Here is a 14,307-nt window from a genome sequence, read left to right on the forward strand (position 1 = left end):
ATATGCCCGTGCCATTAGGGAAGAAAAACTCCATTGATGGAAAGACTTGGTCATTTAGTATATTCAGGTAGTCAGCTGACCTCACCCTTGACCTGACCAACTGCAGCAACCCCAGATCATAACACTGCCCCCACAGGCTTGTACGGTAGGCACTAGGCATGATGGGTGCATCACTTCATCCGCCTCTCTTCTTACCCCTTACGCCCATCACTCTGGAACAGGGTAAATCTGGATTCATCAGACCACATGACCTTCTTCCATTGCTCCAAAGTCCAGTCTTTATGCTCCCTAGCAAACTGAAGCCTTTTTTCCCGATAAGCCTCACTGATTAGTGGTTTTCTTATGGCTACACAGCTGTTTAGTCCCAATCCCTTAAGTTCCCTTCGCATTGTGTTTGGAAATGCTCTTACTTCCACTATTAAACATAGCCGTGAGTTCTACTGTTGATTTCTTACGATATGATTTCACCAAACGTTTAAGTGATCTCCGATCATGATTGCTTCCTCAAAGATGATGGTTCACCATTATCCCTCCAGGTTTTAATAATGCGTTGGACAGTTTAACCCGATTTTAGTAGTTTCAGCAATCTCCTTAGTTGTTTTCTTTGCTTGATGCAGGCCAATAATTTGACCCTTCTGAAACTGATTAACATCCTTTCCACGACCACAGGATATGTCTTCCGACATGGTTGTTTAAGAAATGAGAAGCTACTCACCGCATCAGCTAGGGTTAAATAACTTATTGCCAGCTGAAACATATGCAGTAATTATCTAATGGAAGGCTCTTACCGATTTGTTTAGTTAAATCCAGGTGGTGACTTTTTTTGGACGGGCAGTGTCTAACCACCTGCTATCCCATGACTGAAGTTCCACACTTAGCTCATGTGGTGCCAACTAAGCAAGTTCCAATTGCTGATGAAGACCATGAGCTTTGGTTGACAGCTCCTAGTAAGTGGAGCTTCATTGACAAAGACTCTTTATTACAATTTGATCAGTCATATTTGTAGGGCGTGCATCCCTTACCAGCACTCATTTCCTGGGAAAACTTGAATAGCACTACAGGGGAACTGAGTTCATCCTCCACCTGTTGGACACACAAAGACACAGATCAGGCATCTGAGACGCAGCATCATTATTATCATACTTAATAAGTAATCTGCTGTATGCCATGCGAAACAATTATCATCAGTTGAAAGGGTGCAATGTAAACATGGATTAAATATTTTGCTTTGTCTCCATGCCTACTGAAGCTATTACATGTTACTTCTGTGGTAACTGTATGCCACATACAGTTCCTGTTTGATTTGTCAAACTGGTCTATATGGAAGTGGTGCCCCGAATCCTTGCCTCTTAGTGGTATGGAGCAGCCAAACCAAAGACACTTAGAATAAATACATTATTTAAATGTAGTGTTTAGCAGACAATATGTGGCATTGGGCATTTTGACTACTCCATTATCACTGTAAAATATTTTAAAAGCAAGTCTATGAACCATGCAACCAGGTCATTGAAGCAGGCAGTACCTGGACATATCTGTGTTTTTGAGTATATCACAGAGGGTTGGTGTCTCCTGTTTAGCATTACCTCATTATTTATGTCAAATTGTGCTTTGCCGTTTAACCAAAATCAAATTCAGCAAACACTGATCTCAGTTAAGTTACATATGGTACATTTCTTCATTTTCTAAACCACTTAGACAGGAAATAAAACCCAAAGTGAAGCCCATCATTGATGACATCCAGGTGAAAGGTTAGGGCAAGCATCATGCCTGGGTGGGGTTGAGATGAGGGCTAGTGTTTCTGGGGTGTTGATGTGAGGGTCATGAATAATTCACAAGCATGTGTGGTGTTGTCAAGATAGAAAACCAGAAAAATAACTGATATGTTTTACCCACAATATAAGACAGGTCTGAAGGTTGGTATGCTTCACGCTACGCCTCTGGCATGCAGAGGTGGTGGCGTGTTTACACAGAAAATATTGTTTTATTTTTCTTATTTACTAGTTTTCTCACTACCACCTCTCCTCTGACAGGATGCATTTCTACAAAAGTTGATTCTGTTTCAACTTTTTGTTGCAGGGCTGCTTTGTTATTTTTTTTAGCATCCCACCACCGCAGCCTAAACACATTACCCAAATTCAAATGAATCGGAGGACTCGCCACAACATCTGATTTGGTGTAAGTATTAAGGTCAACACATTGTTATAACCTTTTAAACAATTTACCACACTCTGCCCTTCTCTACGCTGCATGCTTTTTGGCCCACCTTTGAGTGTGGCCATTCAGAACAGGTTTAAACACTGGACATGGACAGCCTACACATTGTGCGACCTAGTTTGTTTAAAGCATACTGATGGTACGCGTCCACAGGAAAAGTAATTTTCCATTTTGGTGAACTATTTTCGTAATACAAGAGAAAGTTCCCAAACAGGAGCACAAAGCGTTTGTCCAATCAGGTGCCACCAGAAGTGTAGCAGGGTGTAGCCTTTTGTTGGGGTCAATATGACAACAAACGTCCAAATTATGGTAAGCGGCATGGCCCCTCGGCTCAGACAGGACCCAGGAGTCCACACCAGCAACCCATACATGCAGATCATAATGTTCCCAGCCAAGCAGGAAGATAAGACAAAGATGTGTTAAGCAAGAGCAAACAAAGATCACCTGATGAAAAGTCTCTACCTGTGCTATAAGAGTCATAGCAAACACTGTGACAACAAGCATTTGTTGTTGAAAGTAAGGGAAAGTACCACTTTTTAAAAACTATTAACCACACCACATTCAAGACAGTCCCAGCACAATCAAGGTTAGTCTGAGACAAGATACTGGCGAACATTAAATAGTTATTATCGTACAACTAGTACACAGAAAATTGCTATGGATGACACAGACCTGGTCCACTGGATTCCAAACAAATACACACATTATTCACTACATCGACAACAGAAAATGAGTGAGAGTCATTATAGCTGGACTAAAATACCAACAACTTGGAGTGGGAGGCAGAGCCAGAAAGTGCTAGAGGGACTACATAGTGTATTCCAATAGAGCCACAGAAAAATATATTCAGACTGCTTTGCTTGCCCTGCTGCCACCACACCACAGATATGGATCAAAAATGGATAAATGGTCAAAGAGGGTAACTGTATAGGAACTGTACAATGCATCTTAACAAGACCAAGGATCTGTAACCACACTATCAGCTACATGCTAATGTCTGCATGCTAACATGCTTACAATGACAATATTAAAATGTTGGTGTAATGCAGGTATAATGTTTACCATGTTGTTTAGTGTACTAATATTTGGTAACAAACCAACAGTGCTGGTAAGAATAAAAATTTGTCCCTATGAATGCGCTAGATGAAAAGCCAGGGGATGACCAAAGTTATTACAATTCATCCTGTTAGGAATATGTCTGTACCAAATTGCAATCCATCGATCCATGCAATATTTGTTGAGACAATTCTGGCCAAAAGTGGTGGCCTGACTAGGGGTAAGAAACTGAGAACTGGTTCCAAATTGTCTTGATGACTTCTGCTTTATTTGTTAAAGGATCATAAAAATCTATAGTCTACATAACTCTTATGGAGTGTCCTTTCATTATTTTGTTTGCAATAATCCAGGCTCACTGTTTGTCTTGAAAACTTTTTCATGATAATGGTAAAAGCTTAACTTACAACCTTTAAAGCTACACTGATGTCATTTATAATTTTTTGCCCATTTTTCTGTCACTATTTTTCATAGATCCCATTCATCCTGCAAACAAAGCTCTAATTGGCTCTGTTCATTTTCCAATCTGGGCGCAGCCATCAATGAGCAGGACAGATCTATTTGAATCACTGAAAAAAATCAGACATACAGGCCGTGGTTCAGAAGATTGGTCAGGATTCAAAGAAACATCATAAAACCTGAAATTTTATCTTAGCATTATGGATGGACTGCTTATAAACTTTAATTCAGCTTTCAGTATTATAATCCCCACCAGACTGATGGACCTGGCACCAAACACCTCCCTCTGAGCATGGATCCTGGACTTGCCAGAACTCAGGAGGTCAGGGTGATCAGTCACACTTCCAATCCTCTTATCCTCAACACAGGTGTCCCCCAAGGTTGTGCACTCAGCCCCCTGCTGTACTCTGAGTACACATGACTATGTGGTCAAAACAGCTCCAACTCCATTGTCGTGTCTGCTGATGACACAGTAGTGAGATGAGAAGGCCACCTGGAAGAAGTGGGATAGCTATCACTCTGGTGCCAGGCCTACAACCTCTTACTGAATGCCAGCAAAACCAAGGAGCTGGTTGTGGATTCTGGGAGGAAGCAGCAGAGGAACTACATACCCCAGAGACTTGATGGGACTCTTGTAGAGAGGGTGAGCACCTTCAGGTACTTGGGAGTCCACATCACAGATAATCTGACACACAAAGACATCTTAGCAAAAAAGGCAAAGCAATGCCTTTACCTCCTCAGACAGCAAGAAATTCAAAGTCTCTCTTTCAGCACCTGAATGATCTACTCTGCTGCTGTGGAAAGCATCCTAACAGGGGGCATCACCAACTAGTGTTTTGATTTTAAACTAAAAGAAGTAATAAGATATACAGATACAGCACATGACACATTTATTAATTATTCATGACCCTTGTGTTTCTTCCAAAGGCAACAAAACATAATGAGTGTGGAGAGGCATTCCCTGAAGTACCTCAAATAACATGCCTGAGTGGTCCACATCCTAAACAATTAGGAAGAAGTGAACAGTCCATCAGCCAATGGAGACCCAAATACTGCTGAGCTGATGTGAGTGAAGGAAAATGGTCAGGAGTGACAGGAAGAAAGAAAAGGAAGACAGGGGAGGAAAGAGGGGAAGGGGAAGGGGGGAGTGAGGGAGACAGGCAGAGGCTTGGTCCCACCTACAATAGAGAGCATGAGAGAGCCCAGAACGTCCCGCAGTGAAGCCCCGGAGATGGGCGGAATCGGCGACACCACGCCCTGGAACCAAGGCAACCCACACTGACTATAACTATAGCCATACAGAAAAGACTCATACATGGACCTGCAAGCTCATACACATTCATATCTGATTCACAGAGTGGTACTCAAACTACAGCCTCTTCACAGTGAATGCAGCTGGCTGTCACAAAACTGAAATGCATTGTTCTTTTACCATGCTACTGTTAGCTTGAGTACCACTGTGTTATGATTCTGATCCCCATCCGATCCCTTGATTGTTCACTGCATCTGGATTACAGTAGTGTTAATGTATAACGCCACCAATCCCATATCCCAGCCACATTTCTGGGATAATTTCACATCACATTACATCTCAGTGACTATATTAATGCCAGTGAACAAGCCTTTAGGTCACCCTTGAGACCATTTCAGTATGAACACAACTCTGGTTTTACCATGACCAAAGCCTCGGCGAGAGAGATCTCAGTCTCAAGGACATCCTACAAACACAAATGGGTTTTGTCTTTGAACAGCTGGAGGTCATATATTCATGTGTTACACGCTCTACGTGTTATTTCTGAATACATGGAGAGGCTTTGATCATTGTACAAAATTTCTGATTAAACATAAAACAGGACCTAAGCTGCCAAATAAGTAATGCCCCTTTTTGCTCTGCACTCTAATAACAATTGCACAAGCCTCAGTCAGAACCTCAACTTTCTCCTTTCCTGTACTTAGATATGCTACATGCTAGGCTTGTCTATGTTGAAAAGACAACCACATTTTGAACATGGGTAAAGGGTAAAAGTAACTATATAGCCACATCTTAAGTTAGTTCGCTATTGTTAGCAAAATGCTAGATAACAAGGCATGATGACATATTTTTGCATATCATGTGGTGAGTTATAAAATGGAAACTGCACATACAATAACAATGCTTGTTATGTCTTAATAAGCTCACACACTCTGACCTGGCTGCCAGCCTGTTCACCTTTTATTGTGGTAGACATTATTTTATCATTTACGGCAGAACATTAAGAGAACACTTACTGATGTTTTGATGGAGGCCAGAGTCTTTAGCTTCTGCAGGAGTTGCTGGCTCTAGAGAGGAGAGAGATAAAGGAATTAAAGAATAAGAAATTATTTATATATTATTTTACATATTTAACCATTGATAGTATATAATTAGTGGATAGAGCTTCCAGGTCTGTGAAATGAAGCTGAAGGGTCTTAAACCTGCATTCTTTTGAATGGCTAGCAGGGGGCACATCCACTGGCTGCAAAAAAGAAGTCTGATCGTGCTGAGTCTTATGGAGAAATTAGCCTGCTTCTGACATGATTTATTAGCTCAGTCAACAGTTTCCTAGTCATTCTCAGTAAGTCAATGTAACACACAAGCTGCCATTGTTTCCTTCTACAGACCAGTTGAAACTGTGCAGCCAATAAAGCACAACAATAATAGTGTATCCATCCACCCAGCATTCTGGTTTGGTTTTCGGTTTCAAACCTAGCAACCTCGGTGTGGGACTCCAGGAAGATAAGCACAGTTGCTGCATGCGAACTACCAAGAAATAGTTTCAGCACATAACCACACTCTCCTTTGTTTAATCTGTATGCAAACAGTAAAGTAAAAATGACAGTTTGTGGTTAAGGCGGGAGTTAAGTGATGCTCACCAGAACGGTGGCGTGTTTGATCTTCTGAACAATTCCATTGTGACCGAGGTACTGCAGGGAGAGCCAGAGAGGCAACGCTCGCAGCTTTGCCACCGGCTGGCTGGAGGTCAAACCTGCTGCCAAAGACTGAGACAAACAGAGCAGTGAGTCATTTGGACATGGAGAGCTGAACTGAATTCTATTAATCTTAATGAGATTAAGAACCAATCTTAATGTGGGTAGATCAACTAGCAGCTATTGAAGCAGAGTTTAAATCACCTTCAGTCAATCTGTTTGACTGCAAGCAGAAAATGCTATTTCCTCAGCTAGTATTGGGTGACCAAGAGGACAACCTAAAAATGGCACAAAAACATGTATTGCTCTGTGTTGAATCAATTTGTATGAAATGTTATGAGCCTACCAGTGCTGGGTCTTCGTGTCTGTAGAGGGTGACGGCGCTTACAGCAGGCAGTCCCAGCCACTGACCTGGTGTCAGTGTCATACTGTCACTTCTGTTGGCAGCCTGGAAGGGGAAAGAATAATGTACATGGATACACACGTCACAAGAGAAAGTCAAACATGAGCTGGCATTTCCTAGGTGTCTGGCTCATATGATCAAAGTGAGACAATAACACAGTGAGGGAGAGTGGAAACTCACCATGCTTGCCTGTATTTGTCTTTTTCATATCTCAGTTCTAGGTTTTTACACATTTGTGATTATACCTTTATCTGTAATCACACAGTTATTCTAGACTTTCAAAATGTTATTGGACTAAATATATAAAATTCAGATAGTGAAACGAGTCATTTCGTGGGGGTTATGACGCTCAAAAAAATGTAGCCACCAATTTACAGCTCCTTCTTTCACAATGTATAAATGTGTATGTATTATGGGAAAAAGTCTTTTTGGGCCAGTGTGCATCACATGACAGACATCATTGCTATAATTACACAGTTTGGCCACTAAGTGAGATTGGCTTCAAAGCCCGGCGCTCTTTCTGGGGGCTTGCTATAGATAAAAATGGCTCATTCTCAGATAGCGAAAACACATCTATTATTATTTTCAGGCGATTATACACTAATGAAAACATACCTATGAATATTATATTCCATTTCTGACAATAGATCTTCCTCAATGTTACACACTGGACCTTTAATCTCACTCTGCGTATTGTATATTGACCTTTGTGCTGCAGTAGCCCTAAGTGGATGAGAATATGTCAACATGAGATTACCATGATCGCAGAGGTGGCCTGACCCAGTGCCAGGGTTGCCAGGTTGACCCTAAAGATGAAAACACAACAACATATAAATGTTAATACTACAACAGTCAGAACTGGGGCTTCAATACTATACTAGTCATCATTTTTATTTAAAGAAATACATTCTAGTGGTGATACTGCATGTTTATCAAAACAAAACCTTGAGGTGCATACATTAAGACCATATACTGTACAGAGTAATAGAATCAACCCACCCCTCCAGATGGAGCCACATGCTGTACTGATCACAAAGGTCCTTCAGACGACCCAACTTATCGGTATGTCCTGCCCCAGGGGTACCTGGGAAAAAAACCCATTCAAATTACCTAATTTCAATAGCAGAAAAAAATTAATACTATTTGTAATTCCCATAATGTAACAGATAGTGAAGAGTTGTTGTTCGGATTATTATTTTCCTTCACCTGCGTTGGCGATAAGCAGCAAAGGAAGCTTCCCAGCTTCTTTGTCCTCTTTGATCAGTTTGTCCAACAGTGCGACGTCCTGACAATGACAAACAGGATACGTGTTAAAAGAAATAAGATAGATAAGTCAAAAGAAATTCTTTTTAACAATCTGGAAGTGTGTTTTCAAAGTGTTTTTCACTTGGACTCTCCTACCATTTGGTGTTGGGATCCAAAGACGGTGTTGCATGGGACTGTGCACAGACTAGAGAGCGGCAAGCCGAGCTAATGAGACAGAGACTGACATTAAAATCACTTTCAAATGTGTATGCAACTGGATAAAATACAATTAAATCTGTGTGACTCTGTAATGCTGAATAGTAATATCAGTCAGACACTTTATGTGTCCATATACATATTACAATTCTGCCTAGTAGTGCTACCAAAAGAATATTTTTAAATACATAAAGGGCAATTCCGATATTTTTTAAGTATTTTGGGGTCTAAATGACTAATTGGTATAAAAAAGGTTTTGGAATTGTTCCAACAGACTGCCTCAGTTGGCAGCCACAAAATGCAACATAATGCAACGTAATCCTTTCATGGACAAATGACCCCATCAAAAGGATTTTGTCAGGATTTTGTCATTTCATTTTTTTTCCCATTTTATTCAGGTAACTGGTGGTCAATGGCGTCATATCCCCTTTGTTCCTGTGTCAGCGTTGTGGTTGTCTGCCAGAAGCTGTCATACATTGACTGTTTATCCAGTCTGAAGCCACATTGTTACCATCTACTGTTTAGATCTTGGTGCTTTTTAAGGATTTTAGTCATTGGACGTCTGGATCTTAAGTTATCAGAGAAACAAGCTGAGCTAACGTTAGCAGCAGCTCGGCTCGCAGCCCCTCCGGGACGTCCTTTGTCTTTTGTCTTTGTCCTTTGTCTTTTTAAAAGGGACATTGTGTAGGAATTTCTCCCATCTAGAGGTGAAATTGTATTTTGCATCCAAACGCATAGTGCTCTCTAGTGCCTCGCGTTTTCAAATGTGTATTGCAACTACGGTAGCCGTTATGTACCAAGAAGCCTACCTGTCGAGGAGGAAGCAGGCAATTTCAGCGTCCCTCTGAAAGTCTTTCTCCTTCATTAGCTCTTTCCACCTGGGAAAAGCTACCCCGATGTTTACCCTCGTTTTTTGAATTTGCCGGTCACGTTGCCTTTTTAATTCCCTTTTTGGCTTTTTTGGCGACGAGGATTCCTTCTCCTGTGGCTCGGCATAAGTATGATCCTCCATTATTAGCTCGACAGGTAGGCGAGTGCTTTATGTCCCTATCGGCGATTATAGTTTTTCAAAATGGCGGAACAACATGGAAGCCTCCATGGACTTGCCCGTCCAATGTATATACAGATAAGAAATTCTTCGCTTACGAGGATAAGTCAGATCATTGGCAGAGGTAATTTTACACCAATGAGGACACATTTATGAATGAAGACATTGATTCTAGCTAATAAAATACTTAAAACACTACACAATGTCCCTTTAAGTAGTTTTAATCAACGGCTCTGATGATGTCAGCTACAGGCTGACGGGATCTACTCGATCATTTCTGAAACTTTTTGTACTCAATAGTGATTTAGACACTACACTAGAGAAAGTATGTAAAAATAGGGCCCATGTTCAAAAATACCAGAATTACCTTTTATCTTTGTTGAAATTCATTACCTGCCTCCAGGCAAATAAAGGTTTTTCAAGCCCCTTTGTGGAGGATTTGAATGTTTCTAATATCCCAGTGGAAGTATAGGACTGGCTCTCACTTGAGGAATATTCACATGACATTTTCACACATAGGGAGTTTCATCTTTATCATTAGTATGTGATAGATAGATCATTAGTAGGTGTGTGAGTGTCTTCCTTCCTACCTGGCTGCACAGGTGCTGTCCCAGCCCAGGCCTGCCGGAAGCACTCTGGTAGATGACTGGCTGTTTGGAGCTGAGGACTGCGTAGCCCTCTGAGGCATATTCTTCATAACGGGCATTAATTACCAGCCGACACACTTTGACTAGGCCATCCCTGTCATCCTCGTGGAAGTAGGCTGAGCCATTCTCGTACCTGAGGGACAGATAAGATTGGTGTCTAAAGACAGAGCACTGCATGCAGAGAGCAACATTAACCATGCTTCACCAGAGTTAGTGTAAGTTATTACAAAGACAAAAGATGGTAAAAGGTCAGAGAAAATACAATTTTCACTCAACGCGGATTACTTTTATCCAGTTTTCAATCATATCTTAAAAGTCCAGCGTGTAACATTTAGGAGGACATATTGGCTGAAATGGAATACAATATTCATTAGTGTATAATCACCTTAAAATAAGAACCTGTGTGTCTATGTTACCTTAGAATTAGCATTTTGTATCTAAAGACGCTGCAGGTCACTTTCCATGGAGTCCGCCATATTGAACCACCATGTTTCTACAGTAGCCCAGAACGAAAAAACCAAACACTGGCTCTAGATATATCATTCATGTTTTTTGCCACCCTAGTTTATCCTTTGTGCTTGAAAAGAGGGGCGTACACCACTGGATGTCACTAAATCCTACACACTGGACTTCCTAAATGACTCAATTATCGATTATCAGAATTTGTTGGCGATACATTTAACAGTTGACCCTGAATTGCCTAGACAGTGCAGCTCTACTGTAAAGATGTGAAATTTGTGACAAAACCAGTGGAGTTCAGTAGGATTGCTATTTGAAAATAGCAATCAAAGAAATCTTTTTTTCACAGATAATCTGTGAAAAAATCTTGTTCCTCAGGTTCCTCCTAGAGCTCCTAATGGTATTTGCAAGAATCCACTGGGCCTGAACGAAAACTACCAATCAGAGCAGAGAAAGATATAAAAGACATTTTGGTTGGAGGCTTTAGGACAGTGGATTGTTGAGTCCCATTCCCAGGGTCCAAAAGCATCTGTATTTGACGCCCTGGACACCTAGCAAATGCACAAGAACGTGTCAGGGGAACCAGATTTTTGTTCACAGATTATCTGTCTCATGTTCTACTCTCAGGATATAGTGAAAGTTTCAGCAAATATGACAAATAGTTTTAATAAAATGACCTACTGCAGCTTTAACCGCTTATCGTGTACACAAAGCATTATGAGATATTGAAGAAATCATTTAATGTTACACATTTTTAAATCATTCCAAAGATTCACCACTTTTCCTGAAATGTATTTTTTCATTTGTCCTGACCCTGACTTTTTTAGACCTACTTATTCTTGTTCTCTCTTTGCAAACATGTTTGAATATTTGATGTTCTATATACATTACATTTGTGCAATACTGTAATCAGTGACTACATCACTACATTTGAATTCTAATTTGTTTGAATCCGACAGGGTTGTGTCCACGGGCCTACCTGAACAGTCTGCAGAGCCACAGCGTGGTGTCAGACAGGATCCGAGTGGTCAGCTTCCGCAGTCGCTCTCTGTCCAGGACCGAGATGTAGGCTGCCAGGCTGTGACCCAGCAAGGCCATGTGACCCTGTTCACCCACATTCTGCATCCTACTAGAGACATCAAACAACAGCTTTATCACACACTTTATACTGAGGGCTGTCTATTGCATTCCTTACTTATTCAGGATTCAGACTCTTTTTAAGAAATTATTTTCCAGGACCATTCCAGGACAGGACAGCACTTGCTTACAAATGCTCATACAAATTTACCAGTAGGTCTAGTACTGACACATTTAACTCCAGTTTTATTCCTGATGAAGTGTCTCAGGTTCATTTCAGGTAGGTGGTCAGTTTTAGGGATGCTCCACATTAGCTTGCTTCGTGTCGCTCTTGGCTGTTCTGACCACAGCTGATTTTACTGCTGCAGTCTCACTCTCAGCTGAATTGACTACAGCTTACTACAGTTTTCCTCTGACAGTAAAATCGATGTCGTTTTGAAGTATCATAGCGAGCAGCTCATCCTACTAACAGTCAAGTTTGGAAAAATATACGCACTGTGGTTTACATAGGTGATCTGAGTGCAGGACTAAAATACAAATAAAGTTTTTCAGGACAAGATAGATCATTTCCAGGTGTTTCCATGGCTGGAAAACTAGTCCCTACATCTACATTTATTACAGGTATTCCAGGTTTTCCAGGGCACGTGGGATTCCTGTTAATCGCATAGAGGAGTACTTGCTCTCTGATGTAAATACATTAGCTTTAGTTGTATTGTGACACTGTTAATTTCCTTATAGCAATCAGGCTATTTTGGGTGTTGTTTTATATAAGCAGGTTGTATATTGAACAGTCCAGAAATAGACCAGATATATGCATGTACTGTACAAGAACGTTTTTTTATAATCAGGAACTATGGGTAAATGACACGCATGACATGACTCAGCTTCTTCATTGTCATGACTTGACATCTTAAAGTGCTATAATCACCACAAACATTGCACCATCTTGTTCATAGTTATAAATAGTTCTTTACTTAATATTTTATGGCTATGTATTTAACATGATTGAGAAAAGGACAAACACTAATGCTTTACTTGTAACAGTCAAAGTACAAAATGCAGACAGTACTACAGTATGCTTATCAAAATTAGAATCAGAATCAGAATCAGAAAAATATCATTTTTTCACTGATTAGTTCTACTTACTGTTGGCTGGGCTTGTCTTCCTCCTCCTCCCCTTCATGTATGAGGTTGTGAACTAGGTGCAGTACAGTGGCAACATCCTGACCACTGCACAGGAAACGCAAAGAAACCATTCATTAGCTTCGGGCTCTTTTATCACACAACCTTAAAACACTGCAAACTCCCACAATTTCCATACTTTGTATAAAATGTGATCTTCAAAACACAGATAAACTAATCCTGTCACGAATCCCCGGTCGTGATGACGGTTTGTGTGTGTTTGTGCTTGTCTATGGTTTGCGTGTTGGGTGCTTGTTGTGTTTTCGTGTTGTCTTGTGGTGTTTTGGGGCTGTCACTGGCTTCTCACACACCTGTCTGAGGTCAACAAACCTTTTTTTTTTTTTTTTTATGGCCCCCCCCCCCATTTAATTTTGGTTCTTTTTAAATTTTTGAGTATGCTACTGCTTTGCCTGTGTGCTTCTCCTCGCCTAGCCGCCTTTTTCGCAACCTTGTCTCTGTCTCTCTCTGCCTCAGAAATCATTCCTGGGACTCAGCCCTGGAACCCAGTCCACTCAGTCCGCACCTCCTGTAAGCCAGCCACTGGATCCCCACATTCCAAACCTGCCAGCCAGCCACTATCTGGATCACCCTCACCTCTGGACTCCCACTCTCACCTGCTAGCTCCCCCTTTTCACATATTCACTCTTTGTCTAATAAACTGTTTACACTCTACCTCTTGTCCAGTCTGCTTCTGGGTTCCCCTCAGAATCCTGACAAATCCACTCTCACTAAATGTACCTATCCAAGTTACCAAACTTACACATATTGCTCAATGAGCTTCAAACAATGCCCCTCTGACACCGGTGTACAACAGAAACTTTTTTAACTGCTGTATTTCCAACATTTGAGACATAGTAATGTGTTCAGCAGGGTCTGCTCTCATTAACTGTGAAACACCCCGTGTGTGTGAATTTGTCTTACTCTCCCTGCAGGGGTCCAGGGATGCTGGTTCTGCTGAAACGCCGCCTCTCTGTTCCTGCCTCCAGTTTTCTAAAGAGATGCACAGCACAGATAAACCTTAAAGAACTTGAACACTGAAACTTAAAGCTGTAGTAGGTAACTATATACTAATATAACAGAGCTGAGAAAGGTCATTGATTGTTGAGTCTCAGCAAATATGACAAAAATTTTAGTGAAAGTTACCTACTGCAGCTTTAAGATACTCTATATTGGTATTTTGTTGCATTTGTGCCCCAGCCACCAGACTTAATGCCTGTGTTCGAAATTAACGGTAAGGTACAGTAAGTCTCTAGTCTTACCTCTGTCCGTCTTCCAGTATTCTCATGGCTTGACTCAGATTCTTGCCCACTTGAGCCAGCGTGGAGTCCACCATCGTCTAAGGAGTGTGTGTGTGCTAG

At 41.1% G+C, this 14,307-nt stretch overlaps 1 protein-coding gene across 4 annotated transcripts in view; it reads right to left on the reverse strand.

Annotated features, from left to right (window-relative positions):
* pdxdc1 (pyridoxal-dependent decarboxylase domain containing 1) overlaps nt 1-14,307 on the reverse strand; it is a 34,494-nt gene that overhangs the window by 16,405 nt on the left and 3,782 nt on the right. The window contains exons 2-15 of one of the 4 annotated variants that reach the window (XM_051386853.1): nt 14,209-14,303; nt 13,871-13,939; nt 12,914-12,997; nt 11,670-11,816; nt 10,175-10,364; nt 8,477-8,545; nt 8,282-8,360; nt 8,075-8,159; nt 7,833-7,881; nt 7,019-7,120; nt 6,619-6,744; nt 5,995-6,045; nt 5,400-5,444; nt 1,023-1,083 (exon numbers count right to left, since the gene is read on the reverse strand). In XM_051386853.1, coding sequence (XP_051242813.1) covers nt 1,023-1,083; nt 5,400-5,444; nt 5,995-6,045; nt 6,619-6,744; nt 7,019-7,120; nt 7,833-7,881; nt 8,075-8,159; nt 8,282-8,360; nt 8,477-8,545; nt 10,175-10,364; nt 11,670-11,816; nt 12,914-12,997; nt 13,871-13,939; nt 14,209-14,282 — 1,231 coding nt within the window. In that variant the 5' untranslated portion in view covers nt 14,283-14,303. Of the gene's footprint in view, nt 1-1,022; nt 1,084-5,399; nt 5,445-5,994; nt 6,046-6,618; nt 6,745-7,018; nt 7,121-7,832; nt 7,882-8,074; nt 8,160-8,281; nt 8,361-8,476; nt 8,546-10,174; nt 10,365-11,669; nt 11,820-12,913; nt 12,998-13,870; nt 13,940-14,208; nt 14,304-14,307 lie in introns of all 4 variants that reach the window. The other 3 variants (XM_051386852.1, XM_051386855.1, XM_051386854.1) reach the window with 3 other exon arrangements.

Source organism: Dicentrarchus labrax, unplaced genomic scaffold (genome assembly GCF_905237075.1).
Source record: "Dicentrarchus labrax unplaced genomic scaffold, dlabrax2021, whole genome shotgun sequence".
In the NCBI taxonomy this organism is placed as follows: Eukaryota; Metazoa; Chordata; class Actinopteri; family Moronidae; genus Dicentrarchus; species Dicentrarchus labrax.